The sequence below is a fragment of the Bos taurus genome, chromosome 14 (genome assembly GCF_002263795.3).
Source record: "Bos taurus isolate L1 Dominette 01449 registration number 42190680 breed Hereford chromosome 14, ARS-UCD2.0, whole genome shotgun sequence".
Classification (NCBI taxonomy): domain Eukaryota; kingdom Metazoa; phylum Chordata; class Mammalia; order Artiodactyla; family Bovidae; genus Bos; species Bos taurus.
The window spans coordinates 59,341,411-59,368,422 of NC_037341.1; the positions used below are offsets into that span (position 1 = coordinate 59,341,411).

A 27,012-nucleotide genomic window follows, 5' to 3' on the forward strand; every position below is an offset into this window, starting at 1 on the left:
TAGACGACAGCCATGAACTAAAAAGCATTTTCCCTTTAATAATGCTTATAATCATATCTTATAATAAGCAGTTTTGTACTACAAAATGCAACATTTATACACAGGGACCAGATCGATTTAGTTCTAAAAGGTAAAAAGCAATTAGTTGAAACCATGAATAATCACTCTGAAAAAAGGGAAAGTCTTCAAGAACAGTGTCTCTCTCTACTCAATTAAAGCTGCTTTGAGCCCAAAGTTAAGTCCAGTCCTTGCTTTAACCCAAGTTGAAGCAATCCAAGAGAAGAAATCCACTAAAGAAAAGCTAGCGAGTCTGCTTTTAGAGGCAAGGATCTAAACACTTATGTAGCAAACTGCTTACAACCTGGACCCCATTTTATACTGGATTAAGTTGCTTTATAGGATTTATTTTAAAACTACATTAAATGAAATTTCTAACACGAGGGGGTGCGTGTGATTAATAATCAAGGGGGAGGCAGTGTCATGAAAGCCTTTACCTAAAAGTACACGATAATCAGTTTTACATTAGTTGCAAGGCTTCAAATAACACGAAGAAATGGACACACCACATGGCTGGCAAAAAAAATAAAATAAAATAAGGCTGTTTCTCCTTTTCGGCCAAAGCGTTGAAGACATGTCGCAGGGCGACAAGACATTACGGGAAGGCTAATCCCCAAGACTCGAAAAGTTGACCGAGTTGAGCTCTGCGGGTGTGTGCTTTTCGAGCAGGTGCCTCTCGCCTCGCTGGGGACTCTCAGCACCACCCGGGCCCCCGGGGGCTCGGGGGCTTCAGGTCAGGCTCATCTGAGGCGCCCAAGCTGCCTTGAACTCCCGGCTTCCGCGCTAGAAAGCAGCCGGCGGCCCCTCCCCGCGAGGACCCGGCGCGCCCGCGGGGCCCGAAGTAACCCGCACGCCCACCGCGTAAAGCGTCCCGGTGCCGCGAGCGGGACGGGCCCGGAACCCCCGGCCAGATCCGCCCGCGCCATCCCCGCGCCCGCAGGGCGGAGGCGCACGGCTGCCAGCGGCCGAGGCGCGAACTTTTACACCTACTTTTTGTTTCGCTTCGGCTGTGGCGTGGCTCTGGCACCGCCCCGGATCGGGACCCAGACACTGATTTTCCACCGCCTGGGGACGTGGCCTCCCTCGCCCCGAGGTCTCCACCAGTTGTTTCGGAGAACTAAGTTCTCACTCTGGTTGCTAAAAAAAAAAAGTGGTCCCCAAGAGTAGCAGCCCGTCCAACGCAACAACAATGACCACAACCACACTGATAACAACCTCCTGAGTGAGTTGGAGCTACCCAGCCAGGCTCCAAGGCGAAAAAGCAGCTCTAAGTGCGCGCGGGGGGTCAGAATTAAAAAGGACCCGGTGGACGAAGGCTGAGCCTGGCCAGGAGCGGGCTGTTCCTCGCAGCCTCTTTCTCGCCCGGCGGTCGGGCTGTCCGTCTGTCTGTCTGTCTATGCACGACTAGCTGTCCCTCCAGCTGCTCGAAGTTTGACAAATCCCGGGCAGCGGGAGCGGATTTCCCCGAGTCTCCCTCCCCTCCTTTTCCCGCCCCGCGCGCGCCCCCCGCCCCAGAAATAATCCCACCAACTCTCGGCCCCGCGTGCAAACTTACGTTTGATCTGCCGGGGTTTGCTCTGCTTTCGCCGGGACATTTCGGCGGCGGCCGCTGCCCACGGGCTCCCGCGGTGCCCGCGGTCGGGGCTGCCGCTCCCTCGACTCCCGCAGCCGCCGCCGGCCGGGCTCGGGCCGCCGCCGGCCGGACTCCAGGTGCTCCGGGCACGCGGGATTCCGGGCGCTGGGCTCCTCCGGGAGCCGCGGATCCACGTTTGGAGATGAGCAGGCAAATGACGAGGGAGAGAGAGAGAGAGAGAGAGGAGAGGAGAGGGGGGCAAAGAGAGTGTGACAGGAGGGAGGGGAGGGGGAGAGTGGGAGAGCGCTGGGGTGGGGGGTGAGGGGGAGAAGGGGAATTTTCAAACGGAGGAACCGGGAGAGAGAAAGGGGGGAAGGGGGGGCGGGAAGGGAGTGCGAGCGGAGGGGAGAGGGGAAGCGAGGGGGCGGAAGGCGCGCGAGGAGGCGCGCTCGCTCTCCCGGCTCTCGGCGGCTCGCGGGGCACAGACGCCGCCGTTCCGGGCCGCGCAGCTCTCGCTCTGCCGCGGGAGGTGGCGAGGCGCGGGAGGGAAGGAGGGGCGCGCCGGGGCTGTGGGGAGGGGGGGCTATTCCATCAGCGGACGGAGGATTGGCTGCATCCAAAGCCAGTCCGGATGCAAACTAGGGCCCTGGCCTGGTCGCGTGGGGTGCAAAGGGAGCGCGGCGGGGGGTTGGGGGGGTGGATAGAAAGCGGCGTGGGGAGGGCTTGGAGAGGGGCCACCTTCTGCAGTTGTCACCGCGGCAGCTCGGGGCTTTTGCCCAGACCACCCCCGCCTCCTCTTCCTGGCAACTTCTTTCAACAGCCCCCTCTCATATGGAGCCCCCCACCCCCATCCACCCCTCAACTCTCCTCTCTCACGCCTCGTCTGTCCAGCGGGGCACAAAGAAATCTCAGTCTCTCCATAAACTTCGTGCTTCCAGTTAATGCCGCCCCTCCCCTAGCCCCCACCCCGCCCTTCCATCCCTTTTGGCAGGAAGGTTTAGGCCACTGGCAGAATCCTCTTGGAGAGCCAGCTGATCACAAATGCCAACTGTGTGTCTTGGGGCCGGTTAAGTCCCTCTCATCTGCCCAGGCTCTCCCGAGACCGGTTCATGGCTCTCAAGGTTCCCCGGAGACCGCTGCGGACACGGACCACCCCCACCCCCACCCCCTCACTTGGCCCGCAAGGATGAGATGCTGAACAGCGTCCTGAAAGTGCTCTTTCTCACCTCGAGTTTTCATTTTAAGGTTGTAAAAATTCCGAATTTGAAGACAGGCAGATATTTTTCTCAAATCAGAAAGGAGGACCATTAACTAGGTGATTAACCCTTCTGGGAAATGAACCGTCTCTAATCAGAATACTAACTTTTCGTGGAAGTCTGTGGAAGTTCTGAAGTCCCACCCTAGCCCCATAATATTTCATTCTTTTAGTTCTTCTGCCACAGGGAAGCAGCCAGCGACTAATAAAAGATTTGATCTTGCCATAATTTCCCAAGCAGGTAAGACCCAATAACTATTTCATGGTTCTTTAGCTTTTAAAGTTTTGTTTCATTATTATTCAATTATTGTGTGTGTAGTATGTCGGAAACTGCAAGCCAAAAGAACACATTTTGAAGTGATTTGCATAGTTATTATTTTGGCCAAGTTAAGCTGCATGAGGCTAGCTTTAGTTTCTCATAGTTTCATGTACACTGAGTTTTAAATATATTCTCCCAGGTTGACTTGAAGGAGCCTCTATCTAAGAGACAGTGGAACTGGCTGCTTTATGTAATCAGTATTTACTAATAAACTCCACTGCAGTTAACAGGTATCCACCAGATACTGCCGACTTTCCCCCCCAGGTTGTGAGATCATCCATGCTGATCTGAAATCGTGCCCCCTTTGTTTGGTTGACTAACATCCCGGTGAGCCCCGCCAAACGCCACGAGCTAAAAGGGTTGGAGGTCAGCAGAGAGCCTGGGCTGATTGAGCGTAATGCAGGCTGCTCAGTGTGCAGGAGGCGCTGTAATCAGGGTCATTTATAACCCCATCAGGACATCTTCTGGGAGGTGTAAAGACTTGCCCTGTGGAAGGTATGGCTGAGAGAATCTTAATACAGAGCTGAAGACCAATTGTGAATTTTATTACATTACCATTAGTACTATTACCATAGAGGTTGTAAGAATACATGGTTCTTGGCAGTGGAAATGCACTAAGTGACAAAGTCCCTCCCTTGAAGAACCAACAAATTAAAGCCGTAAGTACCATGAAAAGCAGGGTTATTTGTGTTTGTGTTGTGGAATGAATAAGCAGATAGAACTACATATTTTTGCCTCCTTAATTTCCAATTCATTACAATTAAATTGGTATACATAGAACTGAATTATTATATATTAGGGCTTCTAAAGCTATTTTTACAAAACTGGCTGAATTTTTTTTTTTATATCGCCCAAAAGGAATGCCCATTGGAATAAGATACCATAACAGTTAGTGTTTCCTTTGGCATTTGAAATGGTTAAATATGCAAAGCAAAAGAGAAACAAATAAATCTCAACTAAGTACTCACTTTAAAAGGTGAAAGGAGCAAAAGTCAGAGAATTCAAGGCAAGATTGATAAGATAACCTGATTACAGTATTAGAAATAAAGATAGCTCATCTAAATTTATAAATAGATATATTAGTATAGTCAACATGAATGAATTAAACTAAGGAATACTATTACATTTTGTGTTTCCTCATCATTTTAATGAGAATGTTAATGATATTTAAAGTTTAATTTTTCTTTTTCTCATTTAATTCACTAAGGTTATAAAATAAAATGACAGCAAAACCTATAAGCAATTATCTCTGTCCAAATGGATATAGCAGCTCCAAACCACAGCTACATGACTATCAAACAATGATTATGAAAACCACAATTGAGAAAAGCATCAGAGAATGATATTGCAAAACCACAGCAACAAATGTGTCTGCGATATTGAAAACCACAATTCACAACTAATACCCTGTGTATTGCAAATTACTATTTAACTATAAATGTGAAAATGTATAAGTAACAGCACAAAATAATTTCTCATTTACTTAAAAATGAACTATTCATTTTCTAGACTCGCTGATTTCATCTCTGCATAACGGTTCATTTTGAAAAGTTTCTTTTTTCAAAGACAAATCATTTTAAATCACATAGGTAAGTTACTTTAAAAGCAGAAAATATGCAACTTTTAATAACATTTCCTCAAATGTTAAAAGAATTGATCTGAAACCCATCTGAAATAAAGAAACATCTACTTCAGTCTAGCTTTCTTCATAAAATTTTTTCAGGAGCAAAAAGGGTTGGAGTGGAAAGTGTTTATAGAAAAAAAAAGGCTTCAAGTATCTATTACACCTTCAACGAGTACATAATTTTATTTCTTTAAATCATCATTTTAGCTAGAAAATATACATCTGACAATAATGTGCGTTGCCAATACCAAAACTACTTTAATATGCAAACCAAATGTTTATTCACAAGTGAATAAAAGAATGTTATTTGTAAGTTTATAGACTTTCCAGATTTAGCAAATTAAAATACAGGATGCCCAGTTAAATTTTAACTTCAAATAAGCAACGATAGATTTTTTTAGGGTAAGTATGTTCCATGCAATGTTTGGTACATACTTATCCTAAAAAAATAATCATTGCTTATCTGAAAGTCATATTTAACTGGGCATCCTGTATTTTATCTGCCAAATTTACAATTTTTCACAAATTTGTGGTTTTTTATAATATTATTTATAGAAAGGTAGGGAAACCCTACAGTATTTCCTGTAGATATAGATATACTTTATTCTTGAACATCATATTATTTAAGGAAGGCAATGTAGAAGAAGTAAATTTCTATACAAAAATTATTTATTTGGCACAGTACCGAAAGGTGCTGTCCGGATAAATGGATTGCATTCATGTCTGTCTCACTCTTGCATTTGTTTTTAAAATGTGTTTTTTTCCTCTGAGGGATCAACAAATTGATAAAGCAACCTCCCAGGCCACATCTTATTTGGCAGCAAGCTGCCTCCTTTATTATGGGAATAAACAATATTCAAAAGCTTCAGAAAGACTTAATTTTTTGCCCTTGTATCCTTACCAGAAATTGAATACAGTTTATCTGCCTTGATTTAAGATTGTGACACTGAATTGAACAAGAATGCAGTATGAAAATAGTGTTTAGTGTTTGTGTATCTTTATAATTTCAGCAGTTTAAAAATAAAAATCAACAAATTCATCTAAATGACATTCCTATGTTATAACTATGAAAAGGACTGTCTGTTTACTCGCAAAGGAGCCAAGAGCTTTGAAAACGTTCAGTCAATCTAGATCCGAGGTTTAACTTGGTCTTCATGTAGACGGTCAATTCGCTTGATAGAAGTATATATGTATAAAAATTTACTAAAGGGCAGGTCTATTTAATTAATGAATTCATTGAATTTTCAAAAAAATCTGTGAAAAAGATCTCTGAACCCATATGGGTTAAGAATGGCTATTCTCTTCATGTGTAAAATTTTATGATGCACTGAAAACAAAAATATGAATGATTTAAGTTTTTATTCTTTGCAATCATCCTTTATGTCCAAATTACTATTCTGATAGAGGAAAATCATAGGATGAACTCTATTACAAAAAAAAATGTATTTGTTGCTAAGTCTGCATAGCACAACTCCAATTACAAAATAAATATTGAAATAGTAATGCCTCAATTTTAGTAAACATCTGTTGACTTTGCCTCCCTAGTATCCATTCCTTCTTCTTCTGGTAATAGTGCTGTGACGTCTTTTGAAGAAGCACTCCTCCACACCTTCTCTTTGGTCATGTGATGCAAGTGTGACCTTCCCCAGTCCCCCAATCCCTGACCAGTCAGAATATTTCATTTGCTTATCTGTAGTGATTGGCTCAATGATTCAAATTGTTTCTATAGGAGTCAGCCCTGCCTGGAACTTTATCCTAAAACCACTGAGGAAAGGGTGCTGTTATTCTGCTGGTATTACTATCCTGGAAGAATGCCGTTGTTGTTGTTCTTTAGTTGCTAAGTCATGTCCAACTTGTTTGTGACCCCATGAACTGTAACCCGCCAGGCTCCATGTCTCAGAGATAAAAAAGCTGCCTGCCAAGCAGGAGATGAGGCTTCAATCCCTGTGTCAGGAAGGTTCCTGAAGAAGGAAATGGCAACCCATTACATTATGGGGAAATCCCTATGGGCCCTGGAAGAATGCAAATTTAATATTGCTTTAGGCCATCCTTGGTGGAAGAATATGTTTTAGAGAACTAATTCTGTCTTATCTTGTCTCAGGATCTGATTTGTGAGAAATCCAAACCAAGACACCCATCAACATTCCAATATTGTTATTATTATTTTATTTTTGGTTCTATCAGTACTACCTATGTATCTACCTAGACATTAGAGTCTTGGTCATTTCCATTATATTGTCAGTCAGTCAGTTCAGTCACTCATGTCCGACTCTTTGCAACCCCATGATTGCAGCATGCCAGGCCTCCCTGTCCATCACCAACTCCCTGAGTTCACTCAAACTCACGTCCATCGAGTCGGTGATGCCATCCAGCCATCTCATCCTCTGTTATCCCCTTCTCCTCCTGCCCCCAATCCCTCCCAGCATCAGAGTCTTTTCCAACGAGTCAACTCTTCGCATGAGGTGGCCAAAGTACTGGAGTTTCAGCTTTAGCATCATTCCTTCCAAAGAATACCCAGGGCTGATCTTTAGAATGGACTGGTTGGATCCTCTTGCAGTCCGAGGGACTCTCAAGAGTCTTCTCCAACACCACAGTTCAAAAGCATCAATTCTTCGGCCCTCAGCCTTCTTCACAGTCCAACTCTCACATCCAGACATGACCACTGGAAAAACCATAACCTTGACTACACGGACCTTTGTTGGCAAAGTGATGTCTCTGCTTTTGAATATGCTATCTAGGTTGGTCATAACTTTCCTTCCAAGGAGTAAGCGTCTTTTAATTTCATGGCTGCAGTCACCATCTGCAGTGATTTTGGAGCCCAGAAAAATAAAGTCTGACACTGTTTCTTGTATCTTTATCTATTTAACTAGGCTAATCTCTCTACACCTTTGCAGTTTTAGTATAGATACCATTTTTCACAGGAAGACATCCCTGACCTCCCAAGTCTGAGTGAGATACCTATTCTCAGTTAGTTCCATAACCGTTTTTGACTATCACTTGTTGCATTGTATTATATTGGCCGTTTAATTACATATAAATTAAGTCCTCACCAGCCCCCTCCCTATCCTAATACACCTAGCTAGATAGTTTGTGAGGGCAAGAAATACATTTGTCTTCAGAACTGCATCCCCATGCTGGACACATAGAAGGTCTTAACATAATTACTGAAAGAAAAAGTAATACCTGGGCACTGTTACAGTCCCCAGTCTGCATCCACATCGGCACAGGGGCGAAGAGTGGCAGCCGTGTTTGTGCAACATGACTCCGTGCTCCTGCTTACAGATGCCTGGACCAAAGGGAGTACCTGCCTCAAATAGGACCAATCAAATTTCTCCCTCAGGGATCTAGAGTTAGTATCAAGAGTTTCAGCTTTGCAAGGGCTAGTCTTTTAAATGAATGGAAAATGAAATGAAAGATGAATTTCATAATGAATGAAATTATGGTATGGTTACCACCATGTGAACAGAGTAACAGCAATAGTTTGCCAATAGAGAGAAAAAGAAAGAAACGGTAAGAGAACTGGGAATATGCAATGGTATCCCATGTCCTGTTCCAGTCTCTTCATAGGCTTCTGCCCTTGACATCACTGAGATACTTATGTGCCTTAAAATAAATTCCTCCCCATCATTCTTTTTTAAAGTTATTTTTGGCCTAAATTTGCATTAGCTGATTCCTGCTACATTCAAGCCAAAAGACAAAATTAGTAATCCATGACTTTAGTTCGCTTAACTATTCAATAGCCCTCTTTATCCACAGTTTTACTCTGTGGTTTGTTGCTAGCAGCCAGCCATGATCCCAAAATATTAAATGGAAAATTTCAGAAAAAAGGAAATTCATAAGTTTTAAATCGGGTACCATTCTGAGTAGCATGGTGAAATCTCATACCAACCTACTTCATTCCTCCCCCGCCACCCCCACCACATGAATCATCCTTTTGTTCAGAGAATCCCACCAGTTAGTCACTTAGTAATCTTAGTTATCAAATCGAATGCCGCAGTATCATGGTGCTTGTGTTCAAGTCACCCTTATTTTTGTTAGTACGGGCTCCAAAGGGCAAGAATAGTGATGCTCAGATTCAGATGTGCCAAAGAGAAGCTGTAAGGTGCTTCCTTTAGGTGAAATGGTGAAAAGTTCTCAGTTTAATAAAGAAAAAAATTGTATGCTAAGATTGCTGAGATCTCCAATAAGAAGGAATCCTCTATCCCTGAATTGTGAAGAAAGAAAAAGAAATTCATGTTAGTTTTTCTGCTGCACCTCAAACTGCAGATGTTATGACCAGAGTGCAGGGTCAGTGCTTAGTTATGACAAAAAAGGCATTGTATTTGTACACTAAGATATTTTGAGAGAGAGAGACCACATTCACATAGCTTTTATTACTGTATATTATAATCATTCTGTTTCATTTTATTGTTGTTAATCTCTTGCTGTGCCTAATTTATAAATAAATTTTATTATAGATATGTATGTATAGGAAAGTTCTTCCTTGGTGGCTCAGCTGGTAAAGAATTCGCCTGCAACACAGGAGACCTGGGTTCCATCCTTGGTTTGGGAAGATCCCCTGGAGGAGGGAATGGCTGTGTATTCCAGTTTTCTTGCCTGGAGAATTTCATGGATAGAGGAGCCTGGCATGCTACAGTTCATGTGATCACAAAGAGCTGGACACCACTGAGTGACTAACATACACATGTATATGAAAGAACAGTATATAGAGAGCTCTATAGTACCAGAAGTTTCAGCCCTTCACTGGGGTCTTGGAATATATCCCCCACAGATAAGGGGGGACCACTGTATTTAGAAATAACAAATTAACTGAATTTTCTATTTTCCTACAGAAAGTATTGTATTGTATATGAAAGTATTGTATTAGTCTGAGTTCTTCAGAGAAACAGAACCAACAATATATACACAGAGAGATGATAGGAAATTGACTCACAGTAGTAGAGGCTGAGAAGTTCCTGAATCTTCAGTTGACCAGGGAGAGTCTGAATTTGAATATCTGAGAACCAGGCGAGCTGATGGTAAAAGTTCCAGTCAGAGTACTAGTCTGAGGGCAGGAGGAGACCCATGTTCCAGCTGCGAAACCATCAGGCAAAAAGGGAATTCTCACTTGCTCTGCCTTTTTGTCATAATCAGTTCATCAATGGATTGGACAGGGCCCACCCATGTTGAGGAGGGTAATCTGCTTTACTCAGTCTGCCAACTCAAACATTAATCTCATTGAAAACACACTCACAGACACATCCAGATTTTTTTTTTTTTTTTAACCAAATCTCTGGGCAATCAGTGGCCCAGTCACATTGGCACAAAACACTTTCAATGATATTCTTCCCAAAGCAACTTTGAAATGACAAAGAACATTCTTAGAAATGTTAAGTGGGAAATCTACACTTTTCACACAGATAAATAAGGATGTTATCAACTACTGATTTGGGGCATTCACTTCAACTAAGGGTAAATCTTGGAGAAAAGGTAGCGTTTTCAAATTCAGAGTTCCTCAAGGGCATGATACCTGATTGACATGCCCATCTATAAGCTTCCTGATTACATCTATTTTTTTCCCCAGATGTCTGATTTTATTTTCGACTTTACTTTGCCACATTTGAATAACCATCTAACAGATTACCTTGCACATAAATTTTATGAATGTTGCTATAATTTGCATGAATTATGTTTATATTTCTGTGGTGGATTTTATTTTCCAACCTATAACTTTTGCCATAAATTCCTAAATGCAAAAGAAGAAATTCAACAGCTTCTTGAGAACATTTGCTGTGTGTATAGACTTAATCAAATCACTTATCTTTGCTTTTATCTACTTGTCAAAGTGTATTAAAATAATGCATTAGGAGTGGATTTAGGGTGAACTGAAGATGTAGTACTATGAATAACCATGCTAGGGCATACTGATAATGAAATCATCTAAAAGAAGCTGAAAAGGATAATTATATCACTTTTAAAATGTATCTTATAATAAAAATTAAACTATATGACTAGTATACTCCTTTAAAAACTATTTTTATTTTGATTAAACAAATAGATGTACATAGCTTTAAGGGTCAAATAGATTTTCAAGGCTTATAATAAAAATTAGCAGTTGCTTGTCCTGTTTAACAGCCCAGTGACAATTCTTGCTCTCAAAGGTATAATCACTGTCAAATCTTCTTAGCTAATTCTCTTGATGCTCATCTCATATTTCTAAATAACATGTTTTACTACTTTAAAACAATTATTAGTTTAGATATTATTGACTATATCACCATCTACTATAAAGATATGAAGATATAATGGCTGTATATACCCATAATACACACATTATTCCAAATTTTTGGTAATTCAGAAGTTTATATTTTAGTAGCAGTCTATATAGGCTATGATGATTACATTTTATTTTGACCTCTTTGTTTTTCCTGAAGTTAATAATTATTTTCTTTGTCATTTTCTCAGTTTTCCATGACCTATCACTACTTTATCCCCAAATTATTAGCCAATGTAATACTGTCCAGTATGTTATTACATCAGTACATTCAAAGACATTAATTAGCAGGTCATTTCCTGACCCTCCCCCCCACCCCATACAGGTGTCCTCCTTACAATCTTTCATCCTTTTGCTCAGTTCAGTTCAGTTCAGTTGCTCAGTCATGTCTGACTCTTTGCGACCCCATGAATCGCAGCACGCCAGGCCTCCCTGTCCATCACCAACTCCCAGAGTTCACTCAGACTCACGTCCATCGAGTCAGTGATGCCATCCAGCCATCTCATTCTCTGTCGTCCCCTTCTCCTCCTGCCCCCAATCCCTCCCAGCATCAGAGTCTTTTCCAATGAGTCAACTCTTCGCATGAGGTGGCCAAAGTACTGGAGTTTCAGCTTTAGCATCATTCCTTCCAAAGAACACCCAGGGCTGATCTCCTTTAGAATGGACTGGTTGGATCTCCTTGCAGTCCAAGGGACTCTCAAGAGTCTTCTCCAACACCACAATTCAAAAGCATCAATTCTTCGGCCCTCAGCCTTCTTCACAGTCCAACTTTCACATCCATACATGACCACAGGAAAAACCATAGCCTTGACTAAACGGACCTTTGTTGGCAAAGTAATGTCTCTGCTTTTCAATATGCTATCTAGGTTGGTCATAACTTTTCTTCCAAGGAGTAAATGTCTTTACATTTCATGGCTGCAATCACCATCTGCAGTGATTTTGGAGCCCAAGAAAATAAAGTCTGACACTGTTTCCACTGTTTCCCCATCTATTTCCCATGAAGTGATGGGACCAGATGACATGATCTTCGTTTTCTGAATGTTGAGCTTTAAGCCAACTTTTTCACTCTCCTCCTTCACTTTCATCAAGAGGCTTTTGAGTTCCTCTTCACTTTCTGCCATAAGGATGATGTCATTTGCATATCTGAGGTTATTGATATTTTTCCCGGCAATCTTGATTCCAGCTTGTGCTTCTTCCAGCCCAGCATTTCTCATGATGTACTCTGCATAGAAGTTAAATAAGCAGGGTGACAATATACAGCCTTGATGTACTCCTTTTCCTATTTGCTCAAGTCTAGACATTGCTTTCTGTGACTAAAACTTCCTTTTCATCATCCCCTGAGAATTCTCTTAATTTTGTCATGTATTATATTCTAGATTTCCTGAATACTGTGTAGTCCTCTTTCATGATTTATTGCCCCCCTTTTTTCTCTTTCTTTCTTTCTTTCCCTGTCTCCCTCCCCCCTCCCTTCCTTGCTTTCATTTTCCTTCTTGTTCTTTTTGTTGATTTTGAATAAATTTCATGTAGCTTCCTGAGACAATTTATATGCAAGTTATGCTTTTTAAGATTTTTGCAAGACTAAATATATATTTTTTTAATTCTACTCTCATACATGACGTATACAGGCTTCCCAGGTAGTTCCTAGTGGTAAAGAACTCCCCTGCCATTGCAGGAGACTTAAGAGACTCAAATTTGATTCCTGGATCAGGATGATCCCCTGGAGAAGGTAATCGCTACTGTTTCCAGTATTCTTCCCTGGAGAATTCTATGGACAGAGGAGCCTGGTGGGCGACATTCCATGGGGTCACAGAGAGTCAGGTACGACTGAAGCAACCTAGCATACATGACATATAGATTGAGAGATTGTAGAATTCTAGGGTGCAAATTATTTTCCATGATTTTTTTCTTTTATTTTTCCAGTTTTATTGAAATATAATTTATATATCACTTTATATAATTTTAGAAATATAATATGATCTGATACACATATATTATTAAATATATAACATATATAGTATATAACCTAATGCTGCTGCTGCTGCTGCTGCTAAGTCGCTTCAGTCATGTCTGACTCTGTGCAACCCCATAGACGGCAGCCCACCAGGCTTCCCCATACCTGGGATTCTCCAGAAGAACACTGGAGTGGGTTGCCATTTCCTTCTCCAATGCATGAAAGTAAAAAGTGAAAGTGAAGTCGCTCAGTCGTGTCAGACTCTAGCGACCCCATGGACTGCAGCCTACCAGGCTCCTCTGTCCATGGGATTTTCTAGGCAAAAGTACTGGAGTGGGGTGCCATTGCCTTTGCCGTATAACTGAATATATATATATATATATGTATATATATATATATATATAATGAATATATAAATATGTAACATATATCATTAAATATATACCAGGGGCTTCCCTGGTAGCTAACCTACTAAAGAATCCACCTGTAATGCAGGGGACCCTGTTTTGATCCCTAGGTCAGGAAGATGCCCTGGAGAAGGGAATGGCTACCCATTCCAGTATTCTTGCCTAGAGAATTCCATGGACAGAGGAGCCTGGCAAGCTACAGTCTGTGGGGTTGCAAAGAGTCATACAAGACTGAGCAACTTTCAATAGAACAGATTGTTAAATGATTATCACAATGGAGTTAGTTAACACCACCATCATCTCAAGATTTACTTTTAGCAACTTTCAAATATGGCATGCTGCTACTGCTGCTGCTAAGTCGCTTTAGTCGTGTCCGACTCTGTGCAACCCCATGGACAGCAGCCCACGAAGCTCCTCTGTCCACGGGATTTTCTAGGCAAGAATACGGGGTAGGTTGCCATTTCCTTCTCCGCAAATATGATATAGAATATTGTTAACTACAGTTACCATGCTGTACATTAAATTTTCAGGACTGACTTACTGTATGATTGGAAATTTGTACCCTGGAATCAACATCTCCTGATTTCCTCCACTCCCTGATGCTGCTATTGCTGCTAAGTCGCTTCAGTCGTGTCCGACTCTGTGCAACCCCATAGACGGCAGCCCACCGGGCTCCCCTGTCCTTGGGATTCTCCAGGCAAGAATACTGGAGTGGGTTGCCATTTCTTTCTCCAATGCATGAAAGTGAAAAGTGAAAGTGAAGTCGCTCATTCGTGTCCTACTCTTACGACCTCATGGACTGCAGCCTACCAGGCTCCTCCATACATGGGATTTTCCACCTCCACTCCCTACCCTATGGCAAACACCATTCTACTCTGAGCTCAGCATTTTAAAATTCTGCATATAAATAATATCATACAGTGTTTGCATTTTGCTGTCTGACTTATTTCATTTAACATAATGCTCTCAAGTTTCATACATGTTGTCTCAACTGGAAGGATTTCTTTTTTTCTCAGGTTGAGTAATATTCATAACTGAATATTCTTAACTCATTAATTCACCAGTAGACAGACGCTTATATTGTTTTTATGTCTTGGCTACTGGGAATAGTGTGGCAATGAACATGGAATGTGCATGGAATGTGTATATTTAAGATCCTTATTTTTTTTCCTTTGAATATATACCCAGAAGTGGGATTGCTGTGTTACATGGTAGTTTTATTTTTAATTTTTGAGGAACCTCCATACTATTTTCCATATTTACATTTTACATTGCCAATTTACATTTTCATCTGTAGTATACAAAGATTCCCTTTTCTCTACATCTTTACCAACATTTTTTAGTCTCGTCTTTTTTTATACAGCCATTCTAACAGTGAAGTGCTATCTCATTGTGGTTTTGATTTTCATTTCCTTGATGATTAGTTATGTTAAGAATCTTTACAAGTGCTTTTCCCCATGTCTTTGAAAAAATGTCTGCTCAGGTCCTCTGTCCATTTTTTATTGGATGGTTTTTTTATGCCACTGAGTTGTAAGAGTTCCTTATATTTTTCATTATTAACCCCTTATCAGATTGATGTTTCGCAAATAATTTCTTCTGTTCTGTAGGTTGCCTTTTCATTTTATTGATCATTTCTTTTGCTGTGCAAAAGCTTTTTAGTTTGATGTAGTTCAGTTTATTTTTACTTTTATTACTTGTGCATTTGGTGACATATCCAAGTGATTGTGGCCAAGACCAACATCCAGGACCTTTTCCCCTGTTTTCTCCTAATACTTTCACTCTTTCAGATTGTATATTTGTCTATAATTTATTTCAAATTAATTTTTTTAGTGGTGTAGAAAGGGGGCCAGTTTCATTCTTTTGCATGTGATTGTACACTTCTCAGTACCATTTATGGAAGAGACTATAGTCTGGCCCCCTTTCTACACCACTAAAAAAATTAATTTGAAATAAATTATAGACTTAAAAATACAGGAAATTTATGACCAACCTAGATAGCATATTCAAAAGCAGAGACATTACTTTGCCAACAAAGGTTCGTCTAGTCAAAGCTATGGTTTTTCCTGTGGTCATGTTTGGATGTGAAAGTTGGACTGTGAAGAAGGCTGAGGGCCGAAGAATTGATGCTTTTGAACTGTGATGTTGGAGAAGACTCTTGAGAATCCCTTGGACTGCAAGGAGATCCAACCAGTCCATTCTGAAGGAGATCAGCCCTGGGATTTCTTTGGAAGGAATGATGCTAAAGCTGAAACTCCAGTACTTTGGCCACCTCATGCGAAGAGTTGACTCATTGGAAAAGACTCTGATGCTGGGAGGGATTGGGGGCAGGAGGAGAAGGGGACGACAGAGGATGACATGGCTGGATGGCATTGCTGACTCGATGGACGTGAGTCTGAGTGAACTCCGGGAGTTGGTGATGGACAGGGAGGCCTGGCGTGCTGCGATTCATGGGGTCGCAAAGAGTCGGACACGACTGAGTGACTGATCTGATCTGATCTGATCTTTTCTCCATTGAGAATCTCTTGTCAAATATTAGTTGAAGCTAAATATGAGAATTAATTTCTGAGCTCTAGATTCTGTTCTATTGGTTTATATGTCTTTTTATGTCAGTACCATATTGTTTTGATTATGATAGCTTTGAAATATAGTTTAAAACCAGTAAGTGTGATCTTTCACCCTTGTTTTTTTTCTCAGAAATGCTTTGGGTGTCTGGGGTCTTTTGTAGCTCCATATGAATTTTAGAATTATTTTTCTTTTTTAGTGAAAAATGTCATTGGAATTTTGATATGAGTTACACTGAATCTATAGATGGCTTTGAGTAGTATAGATATTTTTAAAATAACAGTTCCTCCAATTCATAACAATGGGATAGCTTTCCGTATATTTTTGTCTTTAGTTTCTTGCATCAATGTCTTATAAACATCAGAATGCAGATATTTCATTTCCTTGGTTAAATTTTTCCTAAGTATTTTTTAGATGCTATTTTAAATGGCATTGTTCTTTTGGGGGCTTTTTCAGATGGTTCATTGTTAGTGTTTAGAAACACAACTGACCTTTGTATATTACTTTTATGTACTAAAACTTTACTTAATTCCTTTATTAGGTCTAACAGTTTTGGTGGACCCTTTGGTATTTTTCTAAATATAAGATCACATCACCTGCAAACAGGGCAATTTAACTTCTCTTCCTTACTGATTTGGATGTCTTTTATTTTGTTTTCTTTCCTAATTATTCTGGCTAGGACTTTCAATATGTTGAATAGGAGTGTTATCAGTGGGCATCCTTATCTTGTTCTTGATATTGGAGGAAAGCTTTTAACCTTTCACCATTGAGTATGATGCTATTTGGGGGCTTGTCATATATGGACTTTATTATGTTAAGGTGTGTTCCTTCTATATTCAATTTCTGGAGTGTTTATAATAAAAGAATACTGAATTTTGTCAAATTTTTTTTCTGTTTCTATTGAGATGTTCATATAATTTTAGTATTGCATTCTATCAGTGTGGTGAATCAGATGGATCACTTTGTGTATGTTGAACCATCCTTGAATCCTAGGGATAATTTGCATTTGTTCACAGTGTATGATCCTGTTAGTGTGTTGTTCAATTTGGTTTGCTAATACACTGTTGAGAATTTTTACATCTATATTCATGTGGAATATCAGCCTGTAGTTTTCTTGTAGTATCCTTATATGCCTTATTTGCCAGAATAATGCTGGTCTTGTAAAACAAGTTTGGAAAATCTCACCTCCATTTTAATTTTTCTGAAGCATTAATGTTAATTTAATTAACATTAACAGAAATGTTAATTTCCATAGTTGCGAATTTTCTGAGTTTTCTGTTGTTATTGATTTCTAGTTTCATTCCATTGTGATAAAGAGATACTTGGTATAATTTCAGTATTCTTAAAGGAATGATTGGCAATAGTTCTTCTTTAAATGTTGAATAGAATTCACCAGTAAAACCATCTCATCCTGGACTTTTTTTGTTTGTTTGTTTGGAGATTTTTGATTATGTGATCTCCTGACTAGTAATTGGCCTGTTCGTATTTTCAATATCTTTATGATTCAGACTTGGTAGGTTGTATGTGTCTAGGGATTTATTTGTTACTTTTAGGTTAACCAACTTATTGGCATATGACTATTTACAAATAGTCGGTTATGATCTTTTCCTTTTCTGTGATATCATTTGTAATGTGTCCTTTTTCATCTCTGATTTTATTTGAGTCTTATCATTTTTTTTTCCCTTAGGACTTCCCTGGTGACTCAGATGGTAAAGCATCTGCCTACAATGTGGGAGACCCGGTTTCAGTCCCTGGGTTGGGAAGATCTCCTGGAGAAGGAAATGGCAACCCACTCCTATATTCTTGCATGGACAGAGAAGGCTGGTAGGCTATAGCCCATGGGGGTTGCAAAAAGTCAGACATGACTGAGCAACTTCACTTTCACTGTACTAAGTCTTAAAATCAGTTAATCTAAGTCTTCTGAATCATTTTCTTACTGCTGTCTCCATAGTGCAATCGGTTAGTGCATTCAGCTCTTAACTGTAAAGGTTGGTGGTTCGAGTCCACCCAGGGACAGTGGGGTGGCATTGACTTCCCTGGTGGCTCAGACAGTAAAGCGTCTGCCTACAATGTGGGAGATCCAGGTTCAATCCCTGGGTCGGGAAGGTCTCCTGGAGAAGGAAATGGCAACCCACTCCAGTATTCTTGCCTGAAAAATCCCATAGACAGAGAATCCTGGTAGGCTACAGCCCAAAGAGTCAGACACAACTGAGCGACTTCACTTTCACTATACTTTCTTTTTTCTTAGTCCTTATTATTTCCTTTCTGTTGCTAACATTGGGCTTAGTTTATTTTTCCTTTTCTAATTCCTGTGTATAGTTAAGTTTTTATTTGAGATCTTTTCTGGGGTGTAACGTAGAAGTTTACCACTGTGAACTTTCTTGTTAGTACTGCTTTTGCTGCATCCTAGAAGTTTTGGCAGGTTGACTTTCCACTTTTGTTTGTTTTAAAGTATTTTTTATTTCACTTTAGATTTCTTTATCCATGGGTTGTTTAGAAATGTTAATTTCCATAGTTGTGAATTTTCTAGTTTTTCTGTTGTTATTGATTTCTAGTGTCATTCCACTGTGCTCAAAGAGATACTTGGTATAATTTTAATCTTCTTAAATTTGCTAAGACTTTTTTTTTTTTACTTAACATATGATCTATTCTGGAGAATTTTATTAGCACTTGAGAATAATGTGTATACTGCAAATATTAGATGCAATATTCTATGTCTGTTAAGTCCATTTCATATAAAATGTAATTCAAGTGCAGCATTTCCTTATTGATTTTCTAACTGATCATCCATCCATTTTTGAAAGTGAATATTGATGTACCTTGATATTCTACTATTATTTTCTGTTGTCTATTTCTCCCTTCAGATCTGCTAGTATCTGTTTAATATGTTTAGATCCTCTTGCATTAGGTGCATATGTATTTATGATTTTTATAGACTCTGATGCATTGACCTCTTTATCATTATATAATAAGCTCCCTTTGTCTCTTATTACAGTTTTTTAAATTTACATAGATTTTTAAATTCATTCAAGTACTCTGTGCCTTTTGATTAGAAAATTTAATCCATTTACATTTAAAGTAATTACTGATAAGTAGGGTGGCAGGTGGTAAAGAATCCACCTGGCAATGCAAGAGATGCAGGAGACATATGTTCTATCCCTGGGTCAGAACGATCCCCTGGAGTAGGAAATGGCAGCCCAATCCAGAATTCTTGCCTGGAAAATTCCATGAACAGAGGAGTCTGGCAAGTTACAGTCCATGGGGTCCCAAAGAGTCGAACATGACTGAGCAACTGAGCACACATGCAGAGATGTTACTAATGACATCTTATTGTTTTCTGGCTTTTATGTAGTTTTCCTCTTCCTTTCTTTCTGTTTTTCTTTGTGAATTGATGATTTTCCATAATGGTATGATTTGATTTCCTTCTCATTGCTTTTTGTATATATAGTGTAGGTGTTTGTTTTGTGGTCACCATTACATTTACATAAAACATTTTATAGATATAATCAGTTCAGTTCAGTTCAGTCACTGTCATGTCCAACTCTTTGCGACACCAGGAATCACAGCACGCCAGGCCTCCCTGTCCATCACCAACTCCCAGAGTTCACTGAACTCACATCCATCGAGTCAGTGATGCCATCCAGCCATCTCATCCTCTGTCGTCCCCTTCTCCCCCTGCCCCCAATCCTCCCAGCATCAGAGTCTTTTCCAATGAGTCAACTCTTCGCATGAGGTGGCCAAAGTACTGGAGTTTCAGCTTTAGCATCATTCCTTCCAAAGAACACCCAGGGCTGATCTCTTTCAGAATGGACTAGTTGGATCCCCTTGCAGTCCAAGGGACTCTCAAGAGTCGTCTCCAACACCACAGTTCCAAAGCATCAGTTCTTCGGCGCTCAGCTTTCTTCACAGTCCAACTCTCACATCCATACATGACTACTGGAAAAACCATAGCCTTGACTAAACGGACCTTTGTTGGCAAAGTAATGTCTCTGCTTTTCAATATGCTATCTAAGTTGGCCATAACTTTCCTTCCAAGGAGTAAGCGTCTTTTAATTTCATGGCTGCAATCACCATCTGCAGTAATTTTGGAGCCCAAAAAAATAAAGTCTGACGTGGTTTCCACTGTTTCCCCATCTATTTGCCATGAAGTGATGGCACGAGATGCCATGATCTTCGTTTTCTGAATGTTGAGCTTTAAGCCAACTTTTTCACTCTCCTCTTTCACTCTCCTCAAGAGGCTTTTTAGTTCCTCTTCACTTTCTGCCATAAGAGTGGTGTTATCTGCATATCTGAAGTTATTGATATGTTTGTTTTGTGGTCACATTACATTTACATAAAACATTTTATAGATATAATGGTGTTTTAATTAATAGCAACAAGTTTTATCACCTATGATAATTCTGCCTTTTTATGCTCCCTTATTGATTTTTTGATGTCACAATTTACCTCTTTTTATTTTGTGTATTTGTTAGAAATTTAGAGTAGCTAAAGTTATTTTTAAAATTCCTGACTCTTAATCTTTATTCTATAGTTAAATGATTAACTCATCATAAAATTACAGAATTAGAGTTTTATAATCTGACCATATACTTGCCTTTACCAGTGTTGTATATTTCATATGTTTCCATGTTAATAACTAGAGTTCTTTTATTTTAGCTTGAAGAACTTCTTTCAGTATTTCATTAAGGCAAGTCTAGTGATGACGAACTTCCTTAGCTTTTTCTATCTATGAATGGCTTTATCTCTCTTTCATTTCTTAAGGACAGCTTTGCAAGATAAAGTATTCTTGATTGGAAGGTTTTTTTTTTTTTTTTTCTTTCAATACTTTGAATAAATCATCCCACTGCATCCTGGACTGTAAGCTTTCTGCTGATAAATCCTCTGATACCCTTAAGGAGTTTCCTTTGTAAGTAATAAACTTCTTTTCTCTTTCTTCTTAAAATGTTCTTTATTTATCTTTGATTTAAAATTTTTTATTATAATTATAATGTGTCTTGAAGAAGATATTTTGAGTTGAATTTGTTTGGGCACCTGTGATCTTCAAGAACATGCATGGCCAAATCTTTCCCCAGATTTTAGAAAGTTTTCCATAATTATTTTTTAAAATAAGTTTTCTATTCTCTTTTCCTGTCCTTTAGGAACTCCAATAATTTGCAGATTGGTTCATTTGATGGTATACTATAGATCACATAAACTTTCTTCACTTTTATTATTACTTTTTCTTTGTTGTCTAAATGGATAGTTTCAAAGGTTCTGTCTTCTATTTCTTAGATTCTTTATTTTACTTGATTCATTTTGTTGCTGATACTCTCTATTGCTGTTTTTTGTTTCATTCATTGCATTCTTTACCTCAGTAGTTTTATTTTATGATTCTTTTGAATGATTTTTACCTCTGTTAAACTTATTTTGTTTATAATTTGTTTACCTGGTTTATTGAATTGTGTTTCTCTTTTTTCTTATAGCTCAGTGAGCTTTCTTAAAGCAGTTATTTTTAATTCTTTATTAGGCAGTTTGCAGCTGTCTATGTCTTTTGGGTTATTATAGTATGTTTGGACTATTATAATATGTTTGTGGTGTCATAGTTCCTTGATTTTTCATACTCCTTGAAGTCTTACATTGTTGACTTCACATTTTAAGTAGTGGTCAGATCCTCCAATCTTTACTATCTGATTTTGGAAAAGAATTACCTTCTTTTAGGCCTACTAGGGTTTCTGAGGGCAAAGGCACCCCACACCAGTACTTTTGCCTGGAAAATCCCATGGGTGGAGGAGCCTGGTAGGCTGCAGTCCGTGGGGTCGCTAAGAGTCAGACACAACTGAAAGACTTCACTTTCACTTTCATGCATTGGAGAAGGAAATGCCAACCCACTCCAGTGTTCCTGCCTGGACAATCCCAGGGACAGCGGAGCCTGGTGGGCTGCCGTCTATGGGGTCGCACAGAGTGGGACACGACTGAAGTGACTTAGCAGCAGCAGCAGCAGGGTTTCTGAGGTTTTCTTGGACATTCTTTAGATATTCTTGCTCCACACTTCTTGCTCCCTCTTGTGGCAGAATTATTAACCTTGTGTGCTTTCTCTCTATCCTGTTGCCCGCAAGCCAATTACTGACTCTCCTTTTTGCTTACTCAAAGGCAATATTAAATGTGTTAAATGTTCAAGTTCATGGTCACTTCCTCACCCATGGATTCTGTTCAGCTTTCTGCACATGCTCACTGACTGTCTGATGAAACTTGTTCTTGCTACCACCAAGAGCTATACAGGGAGTCGGTCATGGAGTTGAGGTGCACAGTGTGCTGTGGGTGCCTGTATGTCAGGTAGGTGGATCCATGGGTGAGGCACCCCCGTGACTATGAAATGGGTTTCTTGTTGGAGTCCATGATGCAGTTTAGTAGGATCCATGCTCCTCTAATGCATTCCTGGATGCTGTTCTTCTAGCTGTCTACTATCTTTCAGTCCTACAGCTTGTAACTCAGTCCTCCAGATAGGAGTGAGAGAGAAATCGGCCTCTGGAAGCATACCACAGAGCTCAGAAAGCTAGTCTCTTACTCATGTTCATATTTTCTTCCTTAGGAGAAATCATGGACTGAAAACCACTCTCTTGGAACTGAACTGTGCAATCTGGTGGGAGTGGAGGCGGGGATGATGTGGCAAACTCAAGCTGTGCCTCTCACCTTCTTCAGTTTGTCCAGTCTCAGATTTTTTGTTCTAACAATGGGCTGGGACTTCTCTACTGGACTCCTGGACTTCCAGAAAAGCTCTTTCATCCATGAATGATTGTCTAGTCTGTGTTCTCAAGGTCTCCTGGTCTGTGAATAAGAAGTCCCGGAGCCAGTTCCTGGGCCACTGCAGGATCCACCTCCAGAACCAAAGTCTGTTTGCTTACTACCCTATACATAGGTGGTCAAGACTTTTCCTGGGCATCTTAGTTTGGTGGTGTTGGATCCCAAAGCTTCCACAAAAGCACTTTTTCTGTAATGGTTGCCAAATCGTTGTCGATGGAGGGATTCCACAAAGGATAACTTATTCCACCTTCTTACTAACATTACTCATCTCCTTCAATTTTTGAATACAGTGCTTCATTGGCATCTATTTTCAGTGTTGTTCTGAGAAGTCTGATACTATTCTGATTCCTTATCCACTGAATGTAGCCTGCTTTCCGCCCCAGTCACCCCTTAGATGCTTTCGAGATCTTCTCTTTACCCTCAATCTTCTGAAATTTAATAATGTGAAAATATGTTTCCCTGTCTTTCCATGTACTGAGCTGGGCACTTATTGAGCCATTTTAGTCTAGAAACCTGTGGTTTGCCATCGGTTCTGATAAGTTTCTTTGTATTATCTCTGTCTTTGGATTTATTGTTATCTTGGGCCCCCTTGAATGGATACTACTGTTTTCCTTCACGTCTTTCTCTGGCTACTTTTTTACTTTCTGGAAAATGTCTTTAGTTTGTTCTTTTGAATCTTCACTGCAATTTTTATTTATATGATGATGTTTTAATATTTAAACTTCTTTTTTGTTTTCTAAAGAGTCTTTTCAACATCCTACTTTTGTTTCTTCTCTTTTTCTTTCTGTTGCCAGTAATTATAAATCTTCTTTTTTGAAGATTTCTTTAGTTCCCTGAAAATTTTCTGTTTCTTCAGTGTTTATTTTTTTTCTTTCATATTAGAATTTTTCCATAAAGCTTTGGTTATTCTTGGTTTTCTGTTCCTAATATTCTTGACACACTAAAACCTTTATTGGAAGTTTATGCCTATGGATAGAATGGAGTTTGGGTAGTGCTTGTCAAAGGGTAGACTTTGGGTGATGATAGGGCAGGGATCTTGATGATAAAGGTTCCTGTCTATACTTCTAAGTATGTTTATCTTGAGTTCAACACAGAACTCATCTTGAGAAACTTTTCTTGAATTTCTCCCAGAAGAAAAATTCTTCAGTCCTTAGTCAGAGAAGAGCTTTAATATATCATGGCTCAGTGTGTAGTCTTTCATTTAATCTTTCCTTCTAATATAGTGTCTGCACCTTTGGTTAATATCACTGAATACAAAATCTCTCTGGGTTTACTCTCTAATGAGTAAGTCTCAGCTTTCAGTAAGGGATGGTGAAGTTGACATCCAGTAGTGTGGTACAGGAGGAAGTTTAGAGGTATCATTTATCCTTACACAGACTTTGCACCAATCCTTGTATTTCCAATTGCACCTGCATCTCACTTTCAGGGATATCTGTTATTTCTATCCCATACATTTTCTTTTCTTTTCACTCTCACTTTTCTGAAGTATAGCCTTAAATATCCTCCTCATAATGTATACATATGAAATAAAACTCCTGAATCTGTATATGAAGATGTATTTCTTTTTCTCTCATCCTCAGTTGATAGTTTAGCTGGGAATATAATTTTAGGTTTAAAAATCATGTTTTCTCCCCCGACATATTTGGGAAGGCATCACTCTATTGTCTTCTAGCATTCTGTATTTTTGGTTGAAAATCTGATACTTGTCAGAAAACTTTGTATGTTATCTATTCCTTATTTGTTGATGCTTATATTATTTTCCCATTAACATGCCCTTCTGGAATTTTACACTTACATACTATTCAACATTATGAATTTCAACCCAGCAGTAAGCTTTCCTCTGACATCCCTAACAGAAGCCTGGTTTCATTGAGATAACTCCTCCTCCTCTACACAGACCTAGTGATTCAATTAAACTTGCTTCATTTCTACCCTAGGAATGATCTTTAATTAATTCTAATCTTGTAATATGATCTCATCTCCCTTGTTAGTGATTGTTTTAGGAACAGGCAAGGGACCCAATTCTGGAAAAGGGGAGAGTTGCTGGAGGCTTTTGGGAGAATGCTTTATCGCTCTTAAGAGAGAATTATTGGGAGCCTGTTTCTTTCTTTCCTTTTGGAAACAGAAAAGGAAGAATATTGCATCATTTGCTTCTGTCATTCATTAATGACAATGAGGTAAGCTATCTCTAAAACAAAGCCAACCCGCAGAGGAGAATAGCATTCAAATAAAGCTGAAGCCTGATCATACTAGGCTTGGCATCATCTTTGCTTTTAGATTCCCTGTTATATGAGCTAATAAGATTTCTTATTGTTTAAGACAGTTTCTATTGGTTTTTTGTTACTCAAAACTGAAAGTGTCTTAAGTAAGTTGTAGAAAAGCATTTCATCTTTCACTCTGAGTCACGTGAACTGAAGAGTGGGTTAGGTGGGTAGGGAATAGGATTATCATCCTGCATTGTAGTTTAATAGTCAGACTTTGAGTTTAGCCAGTAGCATCACTTCCACTCTCTGCACCTGACAGTTCTAAGCCTTATGCCTCTTTAAGTGTCATCTACAACATGATATTGTCATAGGGTCTAGAGACAGAGTACAGAGCTCTGCCACTTTTTATCTAGGTACTAGTTGCTTGTTATTAAATGTCTTTGTGTTTTAGTTTACTCATGTTTAAAATGAAAATATAATGGTATCTACTGCAGCGAGAATAGTTGTATTAAATGAGTTACCATGTGTAAAGTGTTTGGCATGTAGAAAGTGCTGTTTAATTGTTAGCTTTTACCAAATTACTCCACATTTTTTCGCCTCTTCATTTTTAGCAACAGTACCTTAATCAGTTCAAGATGTTCAGTTAAAAGTACTAATTTTCAGAGATTACATTCTAGCTAGATTTGGCTGTATAATGCAGTTCAGACCAATAAAATGCAAGCAAAAAACTACTGGATGAGGCTTTGAAAGAACCTGCCAAAATGTTTTTGCTCAACAGCCATAATGTATCTTTTCTTCTTGCCTCACCCCCTCGTTTGTATATGGAATGGGACATGATGCTTGTATATACAAGATCTATCTTGCCATCACAGGAACAAAATCCCCACATTTGACAGAGAGAAGAGCCAATGCTTACAACTTCCCTTAGCAGCATATCAACCTTGAAGTACCATAGAATTCTTACTCTATGAGGAGGAAAACACCTGTTTTGTTAAGCACTGAACTGGGGTTTCTGTTACATGCAGCCAGAGGCAGTCCTGACTTCTTCTACTCATTGGATCGTCCAGGTGGGGTGGTATGCTCTTCTAGCCTTTTGAAATCTTGGTTTTAAGGAAGTTATTTTCTTATTCTGCTTTATACTTCAATAGATTTCCATCCTCCTGTCACATTTTAGATATTGTCTAGTTATCTGCAAGTAATTTCATTAACTTCTTCCATCCTCCTTACCTTCAAGGTTTACTCCTTTTCTGCTGTTGCTGCTGCTGCTGCTAAGTTGCTTCAGTCGTGTCCGACTCTGTGCGACCCCAGAGACGGCAGCCCACCAGGCTCCCCTGTCCCTGGGATTCTCCAGACAAGAACACTGGAGTGGGTTGCCATTGCCTTCTCCAATGCATGAAAGTGAAAAGTGAAAGTGAAGTCGCTCAGTCGTGTCCGACTCTTAGTGACACCATGGACTGCAGCCCACCAGGCTCCTCTGCCCATGAGATTTTCCAGGCAAGAGTACTGGAGTTGGGTGCCATTGCCTTCTCCAATGCATGAAAGTGAAAAGTGAAAGTGAAGTCGCTCAGTCGTGTCCGACTCTTAGTGACACCATGGACTGCAGCCCACCAGGTTCCTCCGCCCATGGGATTTTCCAGGCAAGAGTACTGGAGTGGGGTGCCATTGCCTTCTCTGTTACTCCTTTTCTACCCTTGTATTTTCTACTCTAGAGGGAAGGAAAATAAAAACAGTAATACCTAACCTGGAGACTGTGAACTTTAATGCTTTTAGAAGCTACGAACAATATAAAAAGTGAAGTATCCAGATATAAGATAAAGGGATTGGTGCAGACTGTGGAGATATGGAAAATGTGTGAATAAATACAAATAAATCAATATTGTATCATTCAAAGAATATGTACCTGTAGGCCCAGTTGTAAGTACAGATGGCAATTCCGTAAACTCTGAATCTGATTTAAAGACATACATAAATGTGAAGGAACTCTCATTATTGAACGGCATGCACATTTTCACTTAAACACCAACATC

At 39.7% G+C, this 27,012-nt stretch overlaps 1 protein-coding gene and 1 long non-coding RNA gene across 3 annotated transcripts in view; one reads left to right on the forward strand and one right to left on the reverse strand.

Moving 5' to 3' along the window:
• The window catches only part of ZFPM2 (zinc finger protein, FOG family member 2), a 524,880-nt gene extending 522,728 nt beyond the window's left edge, over positions 1–2,152 (reverse strand). The window contains 1 exon segment of the mRNA XM_003586902.6: positions 1,613–2,152. Coding sequence (XP_003586950.1) covers positions 1,613–1,652 — 40 coding nt within the window. The 5' untranslated portion in view covers positions 1,653–2,152.
• A 97-nt stretch (positions 2,153–2,249) lies between these two features.
• Positions 2,250–26,725, forward strand: LOC132342215 (uncharacterized). 2 transcript variants are annotated; one of them, XR_009490525.1, is made up of 4 exons: positions 2,250–3,126; positions 4,714–4,793; positions 17,689–17,825; positions 26,220–26,725. It is a non-coding gene; the product is annotated as an uncharacterized lncRNA (long non-coding RNA). The 2 variants fall into 2 exon arrangements; XR_009490526.1 differs by lacking the exon at positions 17,689–17,825.
• Positions 26,726–27,012: the final 287 nt, after the last annotated feature.